This window comes from Zingiber officinale, chromosome 2B, assembly GCF_018446385.1.
Source record: "Zingiber officinale cultivar Zhangliang chromosome 2B, Zo_v1.1, whole genome shotgun sequence".
Lineage (NCBI taxonomy): Eukaryota > Viridiplantae > Streptophyta > Magnoliopsida > Zingiberales > Zingiberaceae > Zingiber > Zingiber officinale.
Genome location: NC_055989.1, coordinates 137713338 through 137739508, shown reverse-complemented (window position 1 = coordinate 137739508; position 26171 = coordinate 137713338). Strand labels below are relative to the sequence as shown.

Genomic DNA, 26171 nt, shown 5'->3' with positions numbered 1-26171 from the left:
TCAATGCCGCAATGCAGTTGATGTTCCACCATTGGCCATTGCTAGCTCTCTTGTTGATTCTTCAATGTGGTATAAGAGAAACCTTATTGTTGGAAGCATAATTAGCTATGAAGGAAAAAAATAGAAGCTCTGCTTATAAATTTTGAATTAGCATATGCCAATATAGGAAGTCATCCCACTTGTTATCTCTAGGTTGAGGTAAATTCTTGATAAATAATATAAGCTCAATTACATTTATAATATTTTAAAGAATTTTTTAACTTTTCTCTTGTGATAAAATACTAATATTAACTTTTAAAAATTTTATTTATTTTTTTAATTATTATATTTTTATTATAAAAAATTATATATAACATATAATAATTATTTTAGTCGGTCTTGTATTCATCCTTATTGATGACTGCCCTATGGAGTATCATTTTATCTTTTAAGATTCCCTTTGGTATGCATAATAAGATAAGATTGATTGATTAAGATAGGATAAATAATCTCTATTGAGATTTAGATGGAGGTATTATAAATGTTATATTTAATTATTCATAATTCAACTCTTAATCAATTCTATCCAATATTTAATTATTTTTTTAAAAATATAATTCTATTTCATCGTGCATAACAAACACAGCGTAAGAGTATTATTTTTAAAATTATAGCGATTATTTTAAAATATCAGATAAAAGATTTCGGTGCGGTTACGAATCCGACCGTTAAGGGGCCGAGCCGAGCTTTCCGTACATCGCCACCCACACGTGATACTACGGGTGGAACCAAGAAGGTTTTGAATACGTATGTCTACGCTTGCATGTTGCAATGTTCGGAGGGAGAGACAGAGATGGCAGGGCAAGAGAGGATGACGGAGCGACGGTGCCGCGCGTGCGGACCAAGCGAGACGATATTCGTGGGAGAAAGAAAGGCGCGAGACGGACGAAGGCAACGATATTCGCGGACGAGGGTTTGGTTTTCGCCGACGCTCCCTGAGGCAGAGTCGGGCTCTTGCGACTTCTGAACCCCCGCCCATCTCCAACCCTGTCTCGTTGCCGCATTTTGGTGGGTTTCGCATAGCAACGTTTTGATCTTGGCTTGCCAGGTTGGGCGCCCCTTTTCTTCCTCTACCCTTTGATACCACCTTTGACTACTTCTTGACGTCGCCATCTGTGATGGTTTGTCTCTGTGCGTGTGTGCTTTTTTTTTAAAGTTGAAAACATTGATCGTAGTTTATTGAGAATCCACACAAACAATGTTCGATTTAGGAAAAACAAACAAATGAATGACTCAACGTTGAAGGCTCAGCAATCTAGGGTTTGCTTTGCAAGAGTTCAAACACAGGGGCAAACTGATGCACGGATTTGTGGACCTATGGACCCTAAAAAGTAGTAACTGGAAGAAGTTCTGTGAACTGACTATAATCCCTAGTCTTTAGGTGTCCTGCTTTGTCCTTTGTTATGCAACATTTTTGATAGTCTAACCATGCGAGTTTGATATTATAAATAGATCTTGTTGTATAATTTTTTTCTTATTTTATTTACTTCTTCCATATTCTTCTGTCCAGCTGACAGAACATTTGGAATTGCTAATTTTTCTTCATTCTCCTGTACAAGTTCAAGTCAGTAGCAGATGGCCTCTTCTAATAGCAGTGAGAATGTGGTGCAATCCAAAGCTTGTGGGGAGGGAGATACAAATGTGTGGACAAAATCCTCTGAGATTCCTGACAAACAACCAAATAAATCTCCTAATTGCGATGTTAGTAAGATCTTTTATTACTTGAATGATACAATCTTTTGATTTTGTATTGTCTCACACTAGTCTCAAACAGATCAACTGTAGTTTGTGTTAGTTTTTACAATTTGTTTCAATATTGAATCTAATTGATCTTACTTTAGCAGTTCTAAGATGGTTTTCATGCCTGATTGGGTGATAAGTTTGTCATTTAACTTTCCTATCATGTGGCAAAGTCAGATTGACAACATAATGCCTTGTGACTAAAACCAGTGTCTTTGTTCCATAGTATGTTTGTTACTTGCAATTTCATTTTGATATTGAACTCCTTAGCTCATTTATGTACATCAGTTTTCCCCTCCATTTTCATTCTCAATCAATGAATTGAAAACTCTCTCTTTTCATTTTGAACATGGTAATATGTCCATATTCTTATCCATCATTTGTTTGATAATAACTTATTTGACTTCCTATTCTCATGGCAGAATAGTATGATAAGATTGTGTTCATAGTGAAACAAGCTCATTGACTTCTTTTATTTTGTATTATTATTATTACTAATATAGAACATGCTTTTTTATAGGCAATAAACATTGTTGTGAATTCAAGACAACAATAACAACAAGCAAACCTTTATCCCATTAAGTGGAGTCAGCTAGATGGATCCTCCTACTCCATTAGGCTAGATCTACTACAATATCCTTATTTATATTTAAATAAATTTCATCCTTTTTTATCGTTACTGATCAAGTCTTCATTGGTTCATCTTTCTCCATTAATGTGTGTATTTATCATAGTCTCACATTGCTTAATTGGGACATTAATTGGACGCGTAAGTATGTGCCTATACTATCTTAAACGTATCGCTCAAAGTTTTCTCTCAATAGGCATAATCCTGATATTCTTTCTAATATTCTCGTTTCTTATCTTCTCTATCCTTATATGCCAACACACCCACTTTAACATCCTCGCCTCTGCGACTCTTATCTTTTTCTCGTGTACTCATTTCATAGCCCAACATTCAGCTTCATATGACATATCATGTCTAACAGTTGTTTTGTAAAACTTCCCTGTCAGTTTTAAAGGTATCTTACGATCATAAAGAACACCAACCACTCTTTTTCCATTTCAATCATCCTTTTATATCCTTTGTAAAATATCTCTATCAACCCTTCCATTATTTTACAAAAATGATCCTTAAAACTCGTCATTTCTAACATTAACAATCGCCTTGCTATGTTTAATACTACTAAACTTAAATTCATATATTCTATTTTTACTCAACTAAGCCTAAAATGTTTTCCTTTTAGAATTTTCAATCTTATTTGGTCATTGAATGCCACAAAAGACTATATCACTACTGAGCTACTTTGGTTATGCTAGTTAGAGTTTTTTTTGGTCCCTCTCTTCCATTTACACCTTTAATTCTACTCGATAGACTATATCTAGCTATATCTATTCATCTTAACCTTTTTTCCCCTTATTTTATCATTATTGGAGTTCACTAATTGCTCAGGATAGTAGATTTGAATTTTAGCATTCTAATTTCTACTTCATTATCATATGTATTGTTTTCAAATTAGACCCATAACGTATGATAGGATACAAAGTTTTATATCTCATTGTCAATATTAGTCTTCTTCCTCACCAGTAATAATACTTTAACATTGTTGATTTGTATTTATACATGATATATATTGATGCCTGTGTGATTGTATCACTTAATAACTTTGCCTGAATTTGCACATTTTCGTTGACATAATTTCTTGACTTAATTATTCATGTACTTATTTCTCTTAATAAAATACTTGCCACTCTATAATTTGATTTAGGAATGACATTAAACCTTCCTAATTTTGTATCTGGTTACCCTACTAAATTTCCAATTGGCTTATCAATTTATGACTTCTTCTAAAAAGTATCAGATGTGGGGAAAAAATTAAAAGATCTTTCTGAAATTGCATACAGGTTAAAAATGAAAGGCAATACAATCTTATTTCAATTTGTAAATATTATCAGTAAACTAATAATATGACCTCAGTTTCCTAATTATTAGTTTAGTCAAATATTTGAGAATTTTGAAAACTATGATTTTAGTTTTTGATGCTACTTAGCACTTACATAAAAACTTGAATATAGATATCATGAAAATAATAATAACTTCATGTACTGACTGTTTTGGGGCTTATTGCATGTCAATCAGCTGGTAGAATGAAGGTTTTGCTCTTGCCCACAGACACTAAATATTTAAAACTTTTATTAGCCTTGGCTATGAATTATAAGGTATTACAGTACCATTATAGTTGGCCACCTTTATATTATCTGGTATTACCTAGATTAGATATTGAAAAACCTACTTGTTGCTCTGTGTTTGTACAGTGGATTCGTGAAACTACACTGTTGTTTACAATGTGATACTAGTTATCAGGTAATTTTATTGGTCTTGATTGGGACAACTAAACTTGGTCACCTACAATACCTTTAGCTTCCTTTGAATAAGACATGCAAATACCTAATTGTTGCTTAGTTTTGGTATGGTACAATTTTGTTTACTCCACCATTCTTCTAAACTATGATAATATTTTCTTAAACCATTACACATATCATGAGTGGTTGGATAGATGTGATATCACCAACAAGTTGTGTTAGTCCTACTCCTAACTCTTTGGTATCTAAGTATAGAATGTATTACTCTAGTCATGTTAAACATAATAATTGTTCGTTTTTTCCCTCTACTTCTACTCTTTGCTTCTTCCAAAATTCCATAGATGTATTGAGGATAACTTCGAGTAGGATCTAGATTGATCCATCATTGATAATATATTGTATAGCTCCTCTATATTGTTCCAGGAATAGTATTGCTAGTATTTTACATGTATTCAATGAAGCATGCTTTCATCTTAAATGTTTCGTTATAAGGTACAATTTTGTTAGTGCATTGTATAAGCAGTTGCTTCAATAACATGTCATGTCTGCATGCTTTCCTTTCAATCAGACTTTCTTCAAACAAGGTGATAGATAATGAATGCTAGATGTGTTTACTGCAGGTTTTCAAGAGTGGGTATCTCTTTATTTCATCTAAAGGTACACTTCTTTGCAGTTCCTAGCATTTTATTATTTTCAGTTTGTTAATGATGGAGCAAGTTCTTGTACATTTTCCTCAAAAATTCTCATTGAGTTTGTTGGTTTGATAATTACCACAAACATTTGGAAGATTTTTTTAAAATAATTTCTATGTTGTTTACTTCCTAAGTTTATACTCCCAAGTCACCTGGTGCTCTTTGTTGTGCTTTTCTTCTTGACCTCTCATTATCAGAAAATGATAATAGAATTGAAATAATGAGTTTACTTGAATTTGCTATAAAAGGGCAGCCCGGTGGCAGCCCGGTGCACGAAGCTCCCGTCATGTAGGGTCCCGGGGAAGGATCCCTTGTATGCAACCTTACTCTGCTTTTTTGCAAGAGGTTGTTTCCAGGATTCGAACCCGTGACCTTTTGGTCACATGACAACAACTTTACCATTGCTATCTCAATTTTATATTTCCAAATGGGGATGAGATAAACACAGTGAAGCATATTTTTTGTTTTCTAGAAATGCATCATCTGACATTTACTTAGCCCTCCATCTTAAAGCCTAAAAGTTGACCCAGGGGATGGAAGGGGCCAAATTAATTGTAGTAACTCAACTTCTTTAGAAAGTGAACATGTCACCCATAGGAAGCCTTAACCAGTGAACATGTTACCCATAGGAAGCCTTGACCATTTTAGATTGCATGTGTATAGTTGTCACTTTCTACTCAAGCTAGGCCAAATTAATTGTAATAACTCAACTTCTTTAGAAAGTGAACATGTCACCCATAGGAAGCCCTAACCATAGTGAACATGTTACCCATAGGAAGCCTTAACCATTTTAGATTGCATGTGTATAGTTGTCACTTTCTACTCAAGCTAGGCCAAATTAATTGTACTAACTCAACTTCTTTAGAAAGTGAACATGTCACCTATAGGAAGTCCTAACCATAGTGAACATGTTACCCATAGGAAGCCTTAACCATTTTAGATTGCATGTGTATAGTTGTCACTTTCTACTCAAGCTAGGCCAAATTAATTGTACTAACTCAACTTCTTTAGAAAGTGAACATGTCACCTATAGGAAGTCCTAACCATAGTGAACATGTTACCCATAGGAAGCCTTAACCATTTTAGATTGCATGTGTATAGTTGTCACTTCTACTCAAGCTAGGCAAAATTAATTGTACTAACTCAACTTCTTTAGAAAGTGAACATGTCACCCATAGGAAGCCCTAACCATAGTGAACATGTTACCCATAGGAAGCCTTAACCATTTTAGATTGCATGTGTATAGTTGTCACTTTCTACTCAAGCTAGGCCTACATAGAGGCAAGGTTGGCTTGTAGTGCATGGTCTATAATAATGTTAGAGCAAAGTGCAATATAAAATCTAAATATACTAAAATGCATATATCAAAAGAAAACATGACAAACATGACTAATAACATGACTATCACAATGCTACCTAGATGTCAAAACTCTTGAAAGTGACTACAAATTGCAATTTGGTAAAAATGAGGCATGTGCATGAATTTGTGTCTTAGCTGAGAGCTGGAAGGAATAACAACTAAAGTTCATATCGAAGTAATCTCATCTGACTTCTACTTTCATGTATTTCACTGTTTAAAATAGTTCATGCTTCACTTAAGTAGTTATGCCGTAGGTATTCAACCATGGGTTCTCATGTTATTTGATCATGTTATCTTCAAATAATGGTTGGTTACTTAGTTTAAGGGACCAACCTATGCCATTGTTGAATGGATATTATACTAATTTAACTATATATTAGAAGATGTCTCAAGATAGTGCTTATAGCATTAAAAAAGTGGTGTACAAGTACCAACATAAAAATCAACATGCATTATAAAGGGTAAAGCAATTTAAAGCTATGTATCAAATGAAAAGTGACTAGAGTTTCAATATTTTCTTTTGAAAATAACCTCTCCCTATGTAAAATCCCACCTAATCACCCACATATAACTAGGTGTGCTCCCCAAAGTGAGTATCTACAAATATAACTATATGAACAACTTAAAAAGGCTCAACATAAACTAAACACGATGATAACACGACATTTAGGAAATAATTAAAATTTAAATTCAATAGTTCCTGTCCTAGTCCAATTACCCTAGTTCAATCTCCCTTCCTAAATAAGATACACCATATATATAAGCACTAAGATAACCCTATAACAATAACAAAAATATAATAATAGCAAATTCTTACCTTATAACTCTTATTGGTCTAATAACCTGAGTGGGTGTTTAAATGATTTGACGCAATCATACCAAGTTAACTTAAACAAAGTTGCTAGTTTGAAGTAGGTATTGTTTTGTAGCACTAGCACAGAAGTTACAATTATTACTGTAAATTGATTGTGATGAGTGGTTCTTCAGTTTTAAAAAAATAATCTTAGCGGCCACAATTAGTTTAGACTTTGGTAGCAAGGTGGGAGGGAACTTCAAGGAAAGACACACTATCAATGGGAAATAGATAATAGACACAGTGATTCGTGCTAAGGCTTTGGACTGTTGGAGGTGTTTTCTGCACATGATAGTTGAGCACCGATATTACAGCACATGGTGTCGGACACTAGTGTTAGGTGCAATGAAGGCTAGAAGCATATAAGACATCTTTAGTTGTACTAGTGGTTAGGATTAGTGAGGCCAGCTAGAGTGAGATGAATAACGATCATAAATTTCCAAGTGATCATTCTATACTTTTGCTACTAACTAGCAAGACCACACAGACAAGATTAGCACAAAAAAAAAGCAATCACATTTACACAATAACTCACACATGGCATTTTAACTTGGTTTGACAACCCCAGGTTCTTACCCTCTTACCCCATAATCTACAATTTGTTGATGGATCACTCCTTGGAAAGTACTACTAATTTTCTCATGGAGAAGCCTCTTACAATCGTAAGTGAAGCCCAGGAATCACAAAAAAGTTTCAGTGCATGGGAGAAACTCTAATAAGATTTAACAAATTTTATTTTTGTGAGATTTAAAGCCTCCATCGAGCTCTCCTTTTATCAATCTTCAATCCTCCATCATCTCTAGTTGTCTACCGCCCAATAGTTGACTAGTTTGCATCATTAGTCGACTAACTAATCGGCTCAACTGTTTGCCATCAATGGAATCTTGACTTAGTCACGAATAAAAATCGCTGGCTTCCATGTTTGGTCGACCGATCAGCCTGACTTCCATGTTTGCTTCTGCGCAATCTCATTTTTACCACATCTAGGTTCAGTCGACTGATCCATGGGTTCGGTTGACCTATTAGATTGGTTCCTGCAAAACAATGTTAAACAAATACTCCTGCAAAACAATGTTAAACAAATACTCCTGCAAAACAAAGTTAGCACAATAATTTATGATGCATGAGTAGTAAAGTAAGATGTATGGGCAGTAATGGACAGTAAACCTGTCTTGATCTTAACTTGGAAACCTATTGGTTTTTTCAGTTGGATCAGCGACTTAAGGTTGTTCCTTTCCGGAACATTACCTCATCGTTGCTCCACTCCAGTTGCTTACCTCAATCTACCTGCCAAACATTGGTCTTCAGACCTATTTAGACTTTACTGCTTAGCATCGGATCAGCTCACCAGGGCTTCCTCTCGATACTAGGTCCTTTAGACCTACCGAGCTTCTCTGCTAAGCATCGGGTCTTCTCGACCCTCTAGGACTTCTTGCTTGGCTTCCACGATCTGCTAAGACTTTTTCGGTTGAGCAAACATCTTATACATTTAGTTAACTTGTCAGATCACAACAAGACTTAACTTGAACCTTTGACAACATCAAAACTCAGGTTTGATTCGGGTACATCATGCACCAATAAATAGTTGCACCAACTCCTAGCAGCTGTTGCATATTAGCTACATAAGCAACTCACTTTAGTCTCATGCAAGCTTCTTTTATCCTTTATGGATCTCATGCCATCAAGCTACCAACTTGATTGCACCAATATCTACTTTAGCACTACCAAAGTGCTCCTCATCCTGCGGTTCATTGAATGTCATATATCGTGCTTCTTGGATCTTAATTTCCTCCAAGTCACTGAGTATGCCACCTTGCCCATGCCAAGACAACATCAGTCATCACTCGACCTCAATAAGCTACGAGCTCTCCAAACTCCATGTTGATTCCTATAAGTCCCTGCACACTCAAAAATACATATCAAATACATAAACAAGATCTAATTTAAGTCCTTTCCCTATATATATATATATATATATTTGAGGTCATAATTGCACCAATAGTTGCACCAGCTCCTAGCAGCTGTTGTATATTAGCCACATAAGCAACTCACCCTAGTCCAACCTTCTTTGATAATTTATGGATCTCAAGCCATCAAGCTACCAACTTGGTTGCACCCATATCTACTCTAGCACTATCAAAGTGCTCTTGATCCTGTGGTTCATTGAATGTCATATATCGTGCCTCTTCGATCTTCATGAACCTCCAAGCCATCGAGTGTGCCACCTTGCCCATGCCAAGACAACATCAGTCATCACTCGACCTGAATTAACTACGAGCTCTCCAAACTCCATGTTTATTCCTATAAGTCCCTACATACTCAAAAATACATATTAAATACATAGACAAGATCTAATTTAAGTCATTTCCCTATATATATATATATATATATATATATATATATATATATATATATATAAAAGGTCACAATTGCACCTACTAGTAGCTGTTGCATAATAGCCACATGAGCAACTCACCCTAGTCTCGAGTAGCAGCAACAACGTGCTCGAGCTTTGGGTGAAGGTGGTGCATATAGGAATAAAACAAGGAGGGAGAGGATAGGGGAGACTAATGCTCTGTTTACTCGAAAGCGTGGATGAGGAAGGCAAAGAAATCTATAGTGGAAAATTATCGTTGGAGGAAGAGAAGAGAAAGGGTGAAGAAATCCGTTCCTTTGCATGCTTGTGTATTTTGATAGAGGAAGGTGGATACATGTGACGTAATTTTATAAATAAAAAAGGGTGCATGCGTCATTTTTTTGGTACATGGTGTAATTTTGTGAGTTAAAAAGGGTACATGCATTATTTTTTTTTTTGTATATGGTGTAATTTTGTGAATGAGAAGGGGTACATGCGTCAGTTTTTTCATCCGCCGCTTTTCGTCCGATTTTGAGGTGATCGATTTTGGCTCCAAAACTATTCGTTGATGGACTGCGTTTCTTTTCCATCTGAAAATTTCAATGAAGTAAACGACGGAAACTTTTCCACTATATAAACTTTATCTTAGTTTTGCTTTCCGCTCTTCTAAGTAAACTGACCCTAAGGGTGGGGGAGGACTGCCAGAAGAGACCGTAAGACGGAGCCAATCCCCATAGCTTGCCAATAGCTGTGGTCGGGAATGAGCAACTCGTATCAAAGGTTAGAGGGAGATTTCATTGCACGAGAAAGAAAGGAAGGATCTACAGAGGAGCAGAGAGAATGCATTGAGATAAGGTATAAATAATCCTCTAATCTTGATTCATTTTAAAACTAAAAACTAGCTAAGACTAAATGAAGCTTGGTTAAAACTCCTAATCACTAAGTGTTTTTGATGGGCTCCACCTATACTTAAATTGACTTTAAAAATTGGTTCCCAAAACCTAAAATGTGGTTTAATTCAGCTTGAATAATCCTCTAAAATTTTTTAAAAATAATTTGACCCAAAAATTTACATTTGATAAAATTTCGGCATCTAATAATACCAAGATAAACAATGAACTGTGAATCAGATAATGTGAATGTTTCTAATATGAATATTGGTCTTTAGGTGTCATGCCCTGGGGTATAACTTCCACATGTCAGGAGGTATCTCACTTGGGGACATTGGAATAAAAGAGAACCAAGAGCCATATAAGCAGTTATAAACTCAGCATATCTAATAAATTCAATTACACACACACACACAACAAAATTGTGTAAAACAAAAGATGATATAAACCATGGTTTGAAACCTCGTATTGTGTCGGATGATATGGTTGAAACATATTGTTCCAATCAATTACCAAAATTTCATACTACTCGGCACGTAATTTATCTATATTGTTGTGTCAATCATATTAATACTCAATACTACTCAACACATGTAATCTATCTTATGCTGTGTCAATCATATTAATGAATGCCATGTAATATTAGCACTCCACACTCCTTGCATGCTATAAAATATGTCAAGGTGAATTGAAATAATGTGTTATTTTTTGTAACTTTTATGTGCAGTACATTGTCAAAATTGTACTATTCTGGATGGACATAAAGTCCAACGTTAGCTATATAGTTGTGTTCTCTTCCTTTTCATCTTCGTCCTCCTTTTTCCTCTAATTCTCTCTCAACACTATACATTGAAATATTAGTATGGTATCAAAACATTATTGTTTTAGTTAAACTCCAAAACTCCAGCATGATTCAAGATTTTGAACCTTGATACGAACGGAACCAAAATACATTAAAATAAAACCAAATCAGGAATCAACAAATTGAGATTTCTCAGCAACTCGATATATTAGCTGAAACCAAATATGATATCAAAAGAGTATCTTTGCCTACAAAATTAGAGCAAATTTACTATGTGGGGGTAATTAGAAAAGATGTGATATGCATGAATTTGATGTTGTTTAGGAGGTTGAGAAATCAAGCAATCCAAATTTTATGTTACAACTTTGAATTCTCATTTTAGTTGCTTAATGTATATATATTATTAACTATTTTTATTCCTTTTCTTTTAATTATTTGTTAATATTTCGAGTTACTATTGTCACTCTAAAGTATCCTTTTATTAATCACCCGTTAATATAATTTTAATTATAATCATTTAGTCATTAGTTATATATCTATTATTAATGATAAATCTTGAGTAAATCTACATTAATAAGTGAACCATGAGCTAATGTCCTTAGAGTGTAATAACGTTATTTGACGTATGAGCTAAAAGTCCTCATCCATGTTATACAACAATATGCTCCTTTGTACAAATAAATAGTGATCTCAGGTGATCCCTCACTATCACATCCTTCGGATGATGGTTAGGTACATTGGTATAAATTAGAGTTTTCAGTTTTCAATATTTTTTTCTTTATTTAACATCTTTATTATTTTATTTTAATCTTTTTACTATAATTATTCTATTCTGGGTTCATATTTTATTGGTTAGTTAGTGACTAACCTAGATCAACTTTTGAAATGAATTTTGCAAATTTTATATATAGTAATATGTGATCTCTAGGTATGAAGTATATATTATAAAGTCTAGATATCAATGTCTAAGTGAGCATGAATCACAAAAGGTAGAGTAGATTTAACGAAGATATTAACTGAAGAGTAAACTAGAATATCCATTTTATTTTTTAAATCCTAATTCCCATATTGAAACCTCACATATGAATATGAATTTATTTAGCCCCTAATGGTTTAATTATTTTAAAACCCATTTCACTATTTTAATTATTATACTATTGTATTCTCTTTTTTGAAAACAGTTATATAAGCATTCATGTAATCTTTTATCTATTTATTAATGCACAAAGAATATAATGAGTCAAAGATAAAATTTATCCACCTTTATGTATAGCCAAAAAACCCTGAGTGCAAATCAATGTGCTCCACTCAAATTTGTATTGACAAATACAACATGAAAAATAACACACAAAACTCAAAATAAATGTCTAATAATAATGGCATAAAATCTAAAAAATTACTAAATTTGAAAGACGATGGAGCAAATCTTGATCTTGCTACCTGATTAAAATCTCAATTTCTAAACAAGACAACTATTGCTAAAAGGGTAGTCCGGTGCACAAAGTTCCCGCTATGCGGGGTCCCAGGGAAGGATCCATTGTACGCAGCCTTACCCTGCTTTTTGCAGAATGTTTCCAGGATTCGAACCCGTGACCTTTTGCTATTGAATAATAATTTGTTTTTCCATCTTAAACTAGATGTGTCAACCTAAAATAAAAATATGATAAAATAAGTTATTTACCTTTTCCCTTAATCAATGTAATAAGGTACATATTCCATTTATATGAATCGCTCAGGTCAATTAAACCTAAATTAACCAATTATTTACAATATCGACCATACAATTATTCACCAATTCCTACCCCTAATTGACCGATGTATAAACGACGATCTTGTTTAGACCAAGAGTCTTGTAGAATGAGGAAACTTAAGGGTTCTTTTTGGTTTAGGCGAAAATAGCTTGAATAAGGAGCTATGGTGTTAGAAAGATAGGAGGAGGGTTGATGGCTGTGGGCACAAGAAACATAGGAGAGAGGAAGGAAGAATGGTTCCTCTTGGCTTGTTATTAGTGGCAGCTAATGCTGCAGTGAACAAGAACACTTGTTGCATGAACAATAACTTTGTACACATCAGAAGGTGATAGAGGGAAAGAAAAGAACCACAAAAGAAAAAATTTATTGGTGACTAATGTTACTCATAGATGTGGCAGAGGCACAACTGTGATAGGAAATGGGGCAATGTTGCTGGTGTGATGGCTCGAAAGAGTCAGAAGAGAGGAAGGAAATGGTTGGTTTAGAGGTAGCTGGAAGAGGTCAATACGTGATGGAGGGAAGACTGTTTCTGGCTGGAAAAAACAAAGGAAGAAAAAGAAAATAAAGAGAGGAAAGATGACGAAGATATATTGTTAGGTTGGGATAACCGATGCATGGAGGGGAAGAGAGGTGGTGTGCAATGTGGTTTGGAGGGGAAGTGAGGTGGTGTGCAGTGTGGTTTGCATGCGTGGGAAGAAATCACAATAGAGAGAAAGAGAGGAGAGAGGAAATTAAAATTCTTAAATTCCTTTTAAATAAGTTTATTCTATTTAAAAATTTGGTTTGATCATAAATTGGTAAAAAAAATCCAAATCAACTTTGGTTTGAACTAAACCCTAATCAGCACGCCTACCTGATGGGTCCAATTTCACCTCAACTCGACACCCAAATTCCATTTTTAATGGTATGGTTTGATTTATTTTACTGGTTCAAAATTTTATAACACTTTTTTAATATGTGATTTTTTTTGTATTTAACATTATAAATTTCAATATTAATTTGGAAATTTAGTGCTTTCTTAACTATGTCGAGAAGGAAGAATTACTTTTGGCTATTTTCTAGTTGCATTTATTCTCTTAAGTGGTTAATTGATGAGCACCTCAAATGAAACATTGCTATGATTGGAATCCCTTTTTTGCTTAACCAATTGACCAAGACATTAAAAGGGTTGACATGTGCAAATGTGTCAATCCAAGGTGAATTTTTAATTATTTGTTTTCAGGAATTTGACATCATAGTATTTTTGAAGTGATTGACCCACTCAACTAACTACCCTAAAATGCCAATCTCGAGATCTATCATATTAATATGTTGTTTCATATATTCCAAGGCTTGAAATCTTGAGCCGTGCTAGTGTTTTGGTCTTTGACTAGAACAATGCTATTTTGGTGTCATGTCGATGTTCTAATGTATGGTGTTGGTAGTGAATTGGAGGTGAAAGGGGGAAAGATATGAAGAAGAAAAAGATAAATAATTATTTAGTTAATTTCAATATTTGCTTTCCATCTAGATGCTATGATTTTGATGTTATCTTGTAGTATGTAGACAAACTAAAAACAACAACACATTATCTAGTTTTTAGCGTACCAAGGGGTGTTGGATTTTGACATGAAATGATATTCGTCAACATTATTGACACAACAACGTAGGAGATAGTTTTGGTGCTGAATAGTATTGAGTTTCGTTAATTTACGTTTCAACTGTTTTATCTAGTATGGTATGAGATTTCAAAGCATGATATGTTCTATTTTTAATTTCTCTTTTGTAAGAATAAGCTGGTATGTGTCCAGTTATGCTTTTGACATGAGATAACTTTGAAGTTCTCACAAGAGATTTTAGTAACAGTAGTGCTAAATGGATGTATGGCTAGTAGTGCCCGGTTTGACCATCATATGAATGATGCATTATGAAGTAGATGCTTGTGGGGAATCTTTTCATGAGGAACTTCAGGCATAAAAATGATGACATAAACTTGTCCAAGTCCACCAAGTTCTATGACTTACATTGTTATTTTATTTAAAATATAAATATTCATTTTTATCCTCCCTTCTATTTTAGTCCTCCTTCATAGCAATACCTGTAGGTTTAGTTTGATGGTTTCTTTTAATATCTTGGATGCTTAAGATGAACTAGAAGTTTAATTCTTAACACTATTCATTGCTTCAGAATTAACCTAATCTGCAGGAATAGGTTGGACATCATGGAAGAGACGTTGGTTTGTCCTTACAGAAAAATCATTGGTCTTCTATAGAGCTGATCCTGTAAGTATTTGCATATGATCAACTTTATACACCTAATTCTCAGTTCTTTTTCTATGACTTGTTATCATTCTTCCTATCATTTATCAACAATCAACTCTGTCTCCATGTTCTTGTGAGTGAAGTATATTATGCCATATGCTACAGATTGACTCAAAGGACAAAGAAATTTTTTCAAAAAAAGTGCATTGCAATCATGATATGATTAATATAAATTATCAACTCTGAACTTTAATTTGGTTCTTTATATTAACTAAATATGAGATGAATATTCCCTTAAGAAAGCTTCTAAAAAATAATACTATGCCAAAAGCTTTATTAATTGCTCTTCATGTGCTATAAAGTTTTTATCATACCATTTACCATAAATATAATTTATGATCCTATTCTTTAACTAAGTAAATGTCATTTTCTTTCCAACTCTGCATTACTGATTTTTCCTTTTATTTATTTCACTTTATTGAATGCAAACTTAAGCTACAAAGTATTATGGTGATTTTTTTTCCTTTTGTTTATCCACTTTATTGCATGTAAACTTTTTGCACGAAATATTATTTTATACAAGTTTGTAGTGCCAAGTGTCTTGCACGGTGAATAAATCTTTTCTCTCAAGTTAGCATGTGTTCTTTTAGGAACCGTTGCTATTGACATGTTGCAAGAGCTAAGGTTTAAAATTTTGATTCATGCTGAAGTTTTAATCTTTGACTGTCACGATCCTATTTCGATATCGTGTGTGTGTTCCAATGCATGGTGTCGGTAATTGATTGGAGTTGAAGGGGATGAAGCATAGGAAGAAGACATTGTCTGTGTTGAGCATGATTTTAAATCTTGTACTATGTTGGGTGAAGCGGTCCAAATATCATTTTGGTAAATTATTGAAACTCAATACCACTTAGCTTCATCTCCTTCTTCCTTCAACCTCTAATTCGGTGTGTCACCGACACTATGTATTGGAGCATCGATACAATATTTGAACAATATCTTTCCTTTTGATCAAAGATAGAAACTACGATATAACTCGAGATTTTGAACCTTGATGTTGAATGATATGGAGTTTCGTCTCTGAAATAATACGTTTTGACCATTTTGTTTCGCACGGTATAAGATTTTAAACTATGATAGAAGTAGGGGTGAGCATTTGGTTAATTCGGTTAATTTGATATTAATTTTGTATAAATTATTTGTATTATTATTTTAAACAAATTTAGTTAATTCGGTGTTAACTGAAATAACTAATTCGGTTAATTCAGTTATAGTAAAACTTTGATTTGATTTGGTTAGCCAACACTAAATTGGTTTTCGGTTAATTCGGTTAATTTATGTACCGAATTAACCGAATGCTCACCCCTAGATAGAAGTGCATGACATTGTACAGGTTGACTAATTTTGAATGGGAGTAAAGGATATGTATGACATTGTACAATAAGACTAATCTTAAATGAACATTGAGGATCATAGTCATCAATAACAATAATCAAGTCTTATCCCATTAGGTGAGGTTGACTATATGGATCCTTCGATGTCATTGGGCTATCCCCTATTATATCATCTATATTTAAATAAACTTTATCTTGTTTTATTATTGCTAATCAAGTCTTTTTTGATCTTCTCCTTCCTCGTTTGATGTGTATATTTGTCATAGTTTTACATTGCCTAACTGAAATATTTATTAGCTGTCTAAGTACATGTCTGTAACATCTTAAACGTATCTCTCAGAGTTTTTACTCAATAGATGCAATCTCGACTTTCTCTCTGATGTTTTCATTTCTTATCTTGTCTATCTTTGTATGTCCACATCCACTTAACATTCTCACCTTTGCAACTCTCATCGTCTGCTTATATACTCGAGTCATAGCCCAATTTTCAGCTTCATATAACATAGCAGATTAATCGCCGTTTTGTAGTACTTCCCTTTATGTTTTAAAGGTACTTTACGATCACATAAAACACATGACGCTCTTCTCCATTTCAACCATCCTTTGCTTGTATTATATATAATGCATCTCTCTTAAGCCTTTCATAATTTTGCACAAAAGATCTTAAATACTTAAAACTCTCAGTTTTAGATAACTTATCATCCCCTATCTTAACAATTATCTTATTATGTCCATATAGTCTGTCTTTACTCTTTACTCTACTAAGTCTAAAATCTTTTGCTTCCGTTATTTCGAGTTTAACATTTACTCCACGTCTCATCTAACAAAATAAATCATCTACAAACAACAATGCACCTTGGTAGAGTTTCTTGGATGTGTACAGGGAGTTCGTCCATAATTAGCGTACAAAGATAGGGAGTTAGAGCTAATCCTTGATGTAATTTTATCTATATGGGAAACGCTTCAGTTAATCTGCCTCTTTACTATTGTCATTACATCCTCATGCATATTCTTTGCCATAATTAATTAGTTCAATATACGCTATACTAACACCTCTCTTTTATAGAATTCTTTATATAATTTTCCTTGGGATTCTATTATAAACTTTTTTTCTAGGTTGACGAATACCATAGATCTTGCTTTTGTTCTTGATAATTTTCAATTAGTTGTCTGAGAAAATGTATGACTTCTATTGTCGACTTTATAGGTATGAATCCAAATTGATTTTCGGTCACCGTGGTCTCTTTCTTAATTATTTTTCTATTACTTTTTTTTTCAAAGTTTCATGATATGACTATACCCTTAGTTTGCACAATTTTTTATTTTTCTTTTATTCTTATATAAGGGAACTAGAGTACTTACCTTCGATAAGACATTTTTTCATTTTCAATATCAAGTTAAATAACTTTGTAAGTCATTAAATACTTTGTTTCCTAGGTACTTCCATACCTCTATTTGAATATCATCTGGCCTAATTACTTTTCCCTTTTGTATCTTATTTTAATCTTATTCTACTTCTAAAGTTTGAATTATTCAATAAAAATTTAAATTTATATATTCCTTTGACCTACATAAATTACCCAAGTTAAGTTGGTCACTTAAACTTTAAAAAGTTGATGAAATATCTCTTCCACCGTTTTTTTATTTCCTCATTATTTACTAGTACCCTATTGCATTCATCTTTAATACATCTTATTGGGATAATATCTCGTCTTCCTCTCTCTCATACATGTTTCTTTCCCCGTCTTTTGTATCTAATTTTTGATATAAACATTTAAATTTTTTTATTTTTTTTTGCTTTATTCACTGCTTTCTTTTTAAGTTTCTCTTGTTCTTATAAGTATATAATGTCTTATAGGTTGTTCATTTTTTTTTCACTTTCTCTTGTACTTTCTCATTTCACCATCAAGATTCTTTACTTGGTGGTGCATGTCTCTTTGACTTATCGAGTACACTTTTGGCTACTACTTTAATACCATCTTATCCCATATCATATTTGAGTTGTCGTATATTTCTCGTAATACTTGTACTCCTATCATCTCTTTAAATATGTTTTGTTTCTCATCCTTTAACTTCCACCACTTAATTCTAAGAGTCGTGCATATTTTTCTTATGTTGATACTATACTTAAGGCGTATATCTAACACTATTAACCTGTGTTTAGTAGTTAAGTTTTCTTCAGGAATAAACTTGTAATTTTTACAAATCTTTTCTATCCTTCTTCCGACCATAAGAAAGTAAATTTTCGATTTATTATTCTCACTTTTGAATAAGACCAAGTCTAATATCTCTTTTCTTAAAAAAATATATTAACTAATATAAGATCATATGCTATTGCAAAATCCAATCTAGTTTTTCCTTCTTCATTTCTTGTCCAAACCCATAACCCCATGCAATCTATCATATGCCTCATTTTTCAGTCACATGCCCATTTAGATCTCCTATTAAAATCATTTCGTTTGACGGAATATTTTGTAATACCTCATCTAGGTCGTTTAAAACTTAGTTTTGTCATCTTTATCAATCTTCCTTGACGTACATATATGTTAATTTCGTTAATCGTTTTTTTCGTCACTATTATCTTGAGAACTATAATTTTATCTCCCTTTTCTAACTATAACTTCATCTTTTAACGATAGTTCTACAACAATACCTACTCTATTTCTTGTTTTACTTCTTCTTGTGTACCATAACTTAAAACCCAAATTCTTTAACATCTTTGCCTTCTCTCCTACTTATTTTATCTCTTGTACATACAAAATACTAATTCTTTTCCTAATTATTGTACCTAATTATCGTCTATTTCAAAATGTGGGCCAAAATTTATAACACATTTTCTAGATTTTGGAATTTTATTTTCATATCTTTATGTTATTCCCAGATATTTGAGGTCGGCCACATGGGTATTCTCCTCCGTTGAACTCTATTCAAGTCACTTATAATTTGTGGGTAATGATCAACCATGTGACAAATAAAATTAATGCTTATTGGTCTCAACACTTTTATCAACGTTGTCAAGATTTTTCTGTCTTCTATATATCTAATATGCAATGAGTCTGCAATTGCACATCTATTGTGGATCAACTATTAATCCAAAACTTTTTTTCCAATAAGGGCTACTTCTTTCCATCACTAGAGTGCATCGTTTTTTCCAATTGTGCTGCTCCCATTACTTTATATGAGGTTTAACATTGCAGATAACACTTGTGTGCCTGTTTAGGTACTAAGTCTTTGCATCAATCACTAGTCATTGCTAGTAAAGTGGTGATGTATCCAAGTTGATATCTGTTTATTTTATTGATATAATTTGGTTTGGTAAAATATAGAATTACATTTTCAGATGTCCAAAGATAGTTCATGTTTGAGAATAGAAATTATATTTTTCCAGCTAAATTTTTCATGCTTGAGAATAGAAATTATATTTTTCCAGCTAAATTTTTACCTAAATGTGTATTTTAAAGGTTAATTGAATCTTAAAAAATTGAGATTCTTCCTTATAGCATATTTTTTTTTTCATGCCTATGTGTTTCCTGATGTCACAATAAAAGTAGTTGGTTTGGACTTTGAACCAAAGATTCAAACCGCGAGCCAAGATGGGGTTTTGTTCCCTTTTCGATTTGAGATGGTGCCATTGGTGTCATATCAATGTTAGAGGTGTGCTGAAGGAGGAAAAGGAGGAAGGAGAGGAGGAACTAAGGAAGAATGCCGATGTAAGTTTGGCTAGCTAGGATGGTGTTGTTTTGGTGCAAAGTAGAATTGATGCAGAGGGAGGAGGAGCCAACACTTAGGTAGATCACGATGCAATACTTGAAGGTGATCATGATAAGGTGGTTCTGCATGATCTCTAATGCAATACCTATGGTGCCGTGGGATGATGAATGATCAAAGGTGCTCGCATAGAGAAGGGGAAGAAGAGGATTTACATCTTTGTCCCAAGGAGAGAAGGGGCAGGAGAGAACACATGTTGCAGTTGCGAATGCGTTAATGAGTGTCGGTTGTTCAGCATGCTAATCGGTAGGCGGAACTAAATATTTACTGGACTTCAAACAACAATTTAACTATGATTGTGTAGCAATTTTTTTGGAAAATGAAAAGAGGACCTAAACCATTTAGGGTTAATTTTTTAAGCTTCCAATAGTCATGATTTTATATTTCTACTCAGTAGTGCTTTTTTAAATGTAGCTTAGAAGTAGTCTTTCTAAGAGTTTTCTTTTATATTGATGTTAACATGACATGCCCTTGATTTACCATTTGTTAGGCGACCGTCCCTCAAAAAGGAAATGAGACAAATGCAAGCCTCGGTGGTATTGACTTGAATAGTTCTGGAAGGTGGGACTTAGTATTTAATATATGTTAGACTTATAGTCCACTTGTTTAAGAATGTTGCTTTGTTCTTTAATGTGATTGTATACCTAATTCAATGTAAAATCTGCAGTGTTGTTATAAAAGCAGACAAAAAGCTTTTAACGGTGCTTTTCCCAGATGGTCGTACTTTTACCTTAAAGGCAGGCATAATGCTCTACTTCTGTCCTTTTAGGTGTAACAGTGTCACTTTGACTTCATGGTTATTTGGTATCGCAGGCAGAAACTTCTGAAGATCTGTTCGAGTGGAAAGCTGCACTGGACAATGCTTTGGCACAGGCACCTAGTGCTGCACTTGCAATGGGGCAAAATGGGATATTCCAAAATGATACTAGTGAATCAATCGAAGCTTCAGATGATCCATGTACGCTGTTTTTTTCCCCCTTCTGTGGCATGATGCTATACTTTTCTGTGCTCCAAATGTTTTCTATATCATTATTCTGCTTCAGGCTCCCAGCCATCAGACTGAGTGATATCTGATTCATGAAGCTATGATATACATATAGGTCAGTTTGGAGTTTGTTATTGTATAATAATATCAGTAATGACTAATGATAGCACTCCCAAGAACTCTAATGAAGTCATTTTCAATTAATCCTTTCTTGAATTGGTCTTCTAGAGAGGATTGATATATTGCAACGTTTTACTTATTCAAACTTTCTTGTTCACTCTTTTATCCAGGATTTGTCTATGTTCTGGTGAAATAGCTTATTCAACGATCTCTCTCATTTTCTATCTAGATGCAATTATTTCATCATATCACATTTTAGAAAAATCTTATTGTTATTTCTAAAATCTTCATCTACCCTAGGTAAGGCTTGCTCTTTAATATCTCTTATCTAATTTCTCTCTCCCTATCCGGTCTCTCTCTCACAAACACACAGAGAATGAGAATAGAAATGCTCTTTTTGTCTTCTCTTTATCCATTCCTTCTTTCAGATTCAAATCATCATCATGACTAATAATCTGTGTTTGTTCTCTATTTTTTATTAGTTACATGGATCTTATCCTCCATTAAGCTCTATTTAAGGTGATATTAATCAAGTAAATCATTATGGATCTTTGGTCTCCCTCTACCTTCTAAACCTGTAAACCATGGTTTAAAATGCTGAGTCGTGATTTCGGGCATACCGTTCCGACATGGGACTTGCATCGGTATCCTATTGGCACCGCAAGACTGTCACGACCCCATTGTGGCCCTTCGCGGAGGCCATATGGTGCTGCAATCCTCCATGGGGGTGCGGAGGTTGCCATAATTTTTTTAAAAGGTTTTTATTTTTTTATAACAGGTATTAATTATTATATAACTGTTAAACATATATAATAATTATAAATATTATATATTATTAATAATAGTTATAAAATATTAAGAATTATCTTAAATAATTTTAAAAATTAATAAAATATTTTATAAAATAATTTAATTTTTTAATATATATTGAAAATTAATGTGAATTTGAAATAATTTTTTTTGCAAAAATGTAATTCTTAAATATTTCAAATAAATTTTTTAAAAATTAAAATTTTACAAATACATTCAAAAAATAATTTAAGACTTTCAAATACTTTTATAATTATCTTTGAGTCTTTCAAATAATTTTAGATTTAGTTTTAAATTTTGAGAATTACTTATTTTTTAAAATAACTTTCATAAAAATTTAATAGGATTATCTTTTTGAGAAAATATTGAAATAAATTTAAGACTTTCAAATACTTTTATAATTATCTTTGAGTCTTTCAAATAATTTTAGATTTAGTTTTAAATTTTGAGAATTACTTATTTTTTAAAATAACTTTTTTAAAAATTTAATAGAATTATCTTTTTGAGAAAGTATTGAAATATGAAATCAATACTTCAAAATGTAATATCAATAATAAGCATATTTAATAATCAAATATTAATAAAATTAATATACACTTATATTTAAAAATTAAAAATGTTTCAAAATTGTATCGTCACGGCATAGTACCAAAACCATATCATTCTAGTTTGGGAATGAGAATACAGGTCGAAATTTTAAACCATAATGTGAACATTAGTCAGAAGGGAAGTTTTAGCGCAACGATAAAATTACTGTCATGCATGCGACTTAGAATTCATGGATTCAAGTTGCAGAACAAGCTGCCCTTTGATGGAAATATTAGTCAATGTAACAAAAATGTTTTCTTAATTTTTAAATTACTAATGTAGTTATGTATGAAGCTCATTGGATGGTAATGATCCATGTAGCTAATCCCAAATGGTTGGACGAATACATCTCGAAAAGAGTTGAATAAAGAGGAGCACATCATAAGAAACATTTTTTTTTCTCATTGTCTCAATTTTGTTCGTGAAAAGAGACAGGATAGATAGAGACATAAAATAAAAATTTGTAAAACATTACCTAGCGGAGATGAAGATAGAAAGAAAAAGATATCAATAAAATTTGTAAGGCATTACATAGGGGAGATGAAGTTTGTAGAAAGAAAAAGGTTATTATTTCGAAAATGATTGTTATGATTGGATTATGTTGAATGTTCAGGATCTCTTTTCCAGTAATCATGAGGAAAATATGTGATCCAGTGATGTTAAGAACTCTGCATCTGATGTTACCTTTGGACAATGATAATGCACTGTTGATACTTTTTCCTCCTAAACTGAGCTGTTTTATCAAAGAATATTCTTTCCACAGTATGAATTAAACTGTGGAAAGAATATATAGTTAAATTTCTTAATACAACAATCAGAAGTAATCTGCAGAGGGGAAAAAAAAAATTAAATGTAGTAGATGGTTTTTCTTTGTATTTGTTGGATCAGAATAAGACACTGAAGCTGCCTCATTGGTTCCTTGAATCTTCTGTTTTTTCTTAGATTTACCTGATTTCTTTGAGCCATAGTACCTTCTCATTGGTATATTAAATTCTACTGATAATGGCAATCAAGAAGATGATGAGCATTGTCGCATTAATGATTCACCCAATCATGACATTTCTGATGGTGTTGGAAATCATGACCAGCATAATGGCCTTGAAGCAAATAAAGATGATTCCGAATGTTCGGGAAGTGGAACAATTAGTGAAAGCTATAGCAATCCTGGAAGTGATTCATGTGACAATGAGGTTATTTTTGTTCCTCTGTCTTCGTTAATTTTTATTTATCAAAGAAAGGATGCATCTTATTCCATGCTATCTGCATTTTATATAGTCATTTGATTGATAAAATTTATATCAGCGCGTAAGTTTCTTTTCATTGCAGATTTACTATATCCTTAGTTTTTAATGTTACTATGGCTCAATTTGCATTTTGCCCTTTATCTTCAGCTATATGTTCACCCTTACAACCAACTAATGTTTATCAAGATTAAAAATTCAAGTGGATTTTGTTACAATGTTGTATTATATATTGACATAGCTCCAAGACGAACGTGAACCTCACAAAATTTCATATTGAGAAAGAAAAATATAAATCTTATTTATCAAAATCTAAGCTTTAGATGAAATATGACAATACTTTTTCAAAGTCAATTCTATGAAAATTATAAAACTAAAAAATTTAGGAAATACAATTTTGAACTATGAAAATGCATAAATTACCAAATAACTCAACTAATTACCAATAATTCAAATTTAAAAATATAAATATTATTCCTGATATACATGATTTTTTCCCATTAAGAAGAAGTTGACTTCATCGAGGGGAGATCAAGGTCTGCATTGCCTTAAATAGGTGCAAAGTAGGGCTGACTCTCTAAATGGATCAAATGATTGTTGTTTAATTTCTTCAAGTAATTCAAGAGCAAGGTGTCAAAGCCGCCAATGTCGGTCCCAAGCCGGATGAAAAAGGGCAAGGGTTGCACGTTAAATTGCCAACTAACATAGACTTTCAGGCAAATGTTCAATAAATAGATTCAGCAAACTATTGTGCTAATGTTAGGATGTTCCCCGGAAGGAACGCATTGCAGGGTCTAACTGTGACGTCTCGGCAAGAATCATTACATTTTCATGAAAACTTAGGTATATTGTTAAATATGCAAGAGTTCTTATACCATAGGTTGGGTAAGAACCAATAGTATAAGAAAACTAATTGTCATAGATTTGGAACTTGGAATCTAGGAACGCTCACTAATTAAGCAAGGAGGTAATAGATATGATGATTAGGGGAAAAATTAATATTTTATATGTACAAGAAAAAAAATGGGTAGGAGAGAAAGTAACGATGTAGAGAATTTGAGTTTTATGTTATGGTACACACAAAGGAAGGAGTAAAATAAGAAATAGAGTAGATATTGTTGTTGATAGTTCGCTAAAGGATGAAGTAGTAGTAGTTAGAAAAGTAGATAGGGTTATAACTCTCAAGATAATTGTGGCAAAAGAAATTATTAAAGTAATTAGCATATATACACCTCAAGTGGGATTAGATGAACACACTAAATCTAGATTTTGAAATTACCTAGATGTGGTATTACGAAATATTCTGTCAACCAAAATGATTTTAATAGAAGATCTAAATGAGCATGTAGTAATGAAAAATGAGGAATATGATAGGGTGCATAGGGGTTACTAGCTAATACATTTTTTTAAGAAAGTGAAGAATACTTGTTTCATTCAAAAGTGAGAAGAATAAATCGGAAATTGATTTTTTTATGGTTAGGAAGGAGAATAAAAAGATTTATAAAGATTGCAAGGTCATCCCTAAGAAAATTTAACTATCCAACATAAATTAGTAATGTTGGATATATGTCTCAAACATAGTATCAATAGAAGAAAAATATACACAACTCCTAGAATTAAATGTAGAAGTTAAAGGATTATAAACAAAACATATTTAAGGAGAGGGTAGAAGTTCAAGTATAAATATACGATGACTCGAATATGACATGAGATTAGATGATTTTAAAATTGAAAATAGTAGCCAAGAGTGCATTCGGTAAGTCAAAGGGACGTGCATCAACAAATAAATAATCTTGGTGGTGGAATGAGAAAGTACAGGAGAAAGTGAAGAAATTGAACAGTCTATAAGGTGCTTATACTTGAAAGAAGCTAAGAAAGCAAGTTAAGAATGAACTTTTGAATGTTTATAGTGAAAATTAAATACAAGAGAAGGGGAAAGAGACATTTACAAGTAGCTAAAGCAAGAGAAAAGAAGACAAGAGAGTTTATCAACATAAGATATATTAAAGATAAATACAATAGGGTATTAGTAAATGATGAGGAAATAAAAGGGCGATATAATCAGTATTTTCTTCAACTTTTTAACGAAGTCTTAGGTGATTAACTTAACTTAGGTAATTTAAGTAGGTTAAATGAGTATATAAATTTAAATTTTTATCATAAAATTCAAATTTCGGA

At 32.8% G+C, this 26171-nt stretch overlaps 2 protein-coding genes across 3 annotated transcripts in view; both read left to right on the top strand.

Annotated features, from left to right (window-relative positions):
* The first annotated feature begins 762 nt into the window (after window positions 1–762).
* On the top strand, window positions 763–21357 carry LOC122047419 (rho GTPase-activating protein 7-like). 2 transcript variants are annotated; one of them, XM_042608705.1, is made up of 8 exons: window positions 763–1047; window positions 1599–1740; window positions 4764–4800; window positions 15032–15108; window positions 20740–20810; window positions 20917–20986; window positions 21063–21207; window positions 21293–21350. In XM_042608705.1, the coding sequence occupies exons 2-8, from the start codon at window positions 1615–1617 to the stop codon at window positions 21310–21312; spliced, it is 546 nt and encodes a 181-aa protein (XP_042464639.1). In that variant the 5' UTR covers window positions 763–1047; window positions 1599–1614; the 3' UTR covers window positions 21313–21350. The 2 variants fall into 2 exon arrangements, with proteins under 2 accessions (XP_042464639.1, XP_042464638.1); XM_042608704.1 differs by having other exon boundaries at window positions 769–1087; window positions 21293–21357.
* A 626-nt stretch (window positions 21358–21983) lies between these two features.
* Window positions 21984–26171, top strand: part of LOC122048755 (rho GTPase-activating protein 7-like) — a 41858-nt gene continuing 37670 nt past the window's right edge. Inside the window, exons 1-3 of the mRNA XM_042610281.1 lie at window positions 21984–22060; window positions 23366–23378; window positions 23721–23942. Of these exons, the coding sequence (XP_042466215.1) occupies window positions 21984–22060; window positions 23366–23378; window positions 23721–23942 (312 nt within the window). The remainder of the gene's footprint in view (window positions 22061–23365; window positions 23379–23720; window positions 23943–26171) is intronic.

What these genes read in the sequence shown, in the direction of transcription:
- LOC122047419 (XM_042608704.1), top strand. Translation starts at nt 1,615, where the DNA reads ATGGCCTCTTCTAATAGCAGTGAGAATGTGGTGCAATCCAAAGCTTGT. An exon ending in TCTCTTTATTTCATCTAAAG is followed by an intron (nt 4,801 to 15,031) that starts GTACACTTCTTT and finishes CCTAATCTGCAG; the next exon opens with GAATAGGTTGGACATCATGG. An exon ending in GACTTGAATAGTTCTGGAAG is followed by an intron (nt 20,811 to 20,916) that starts GTGGGACTTAGT and finishes TAAAATCTGCAG; the next exon opens with TGTTGTTATAAAAGCAGACA.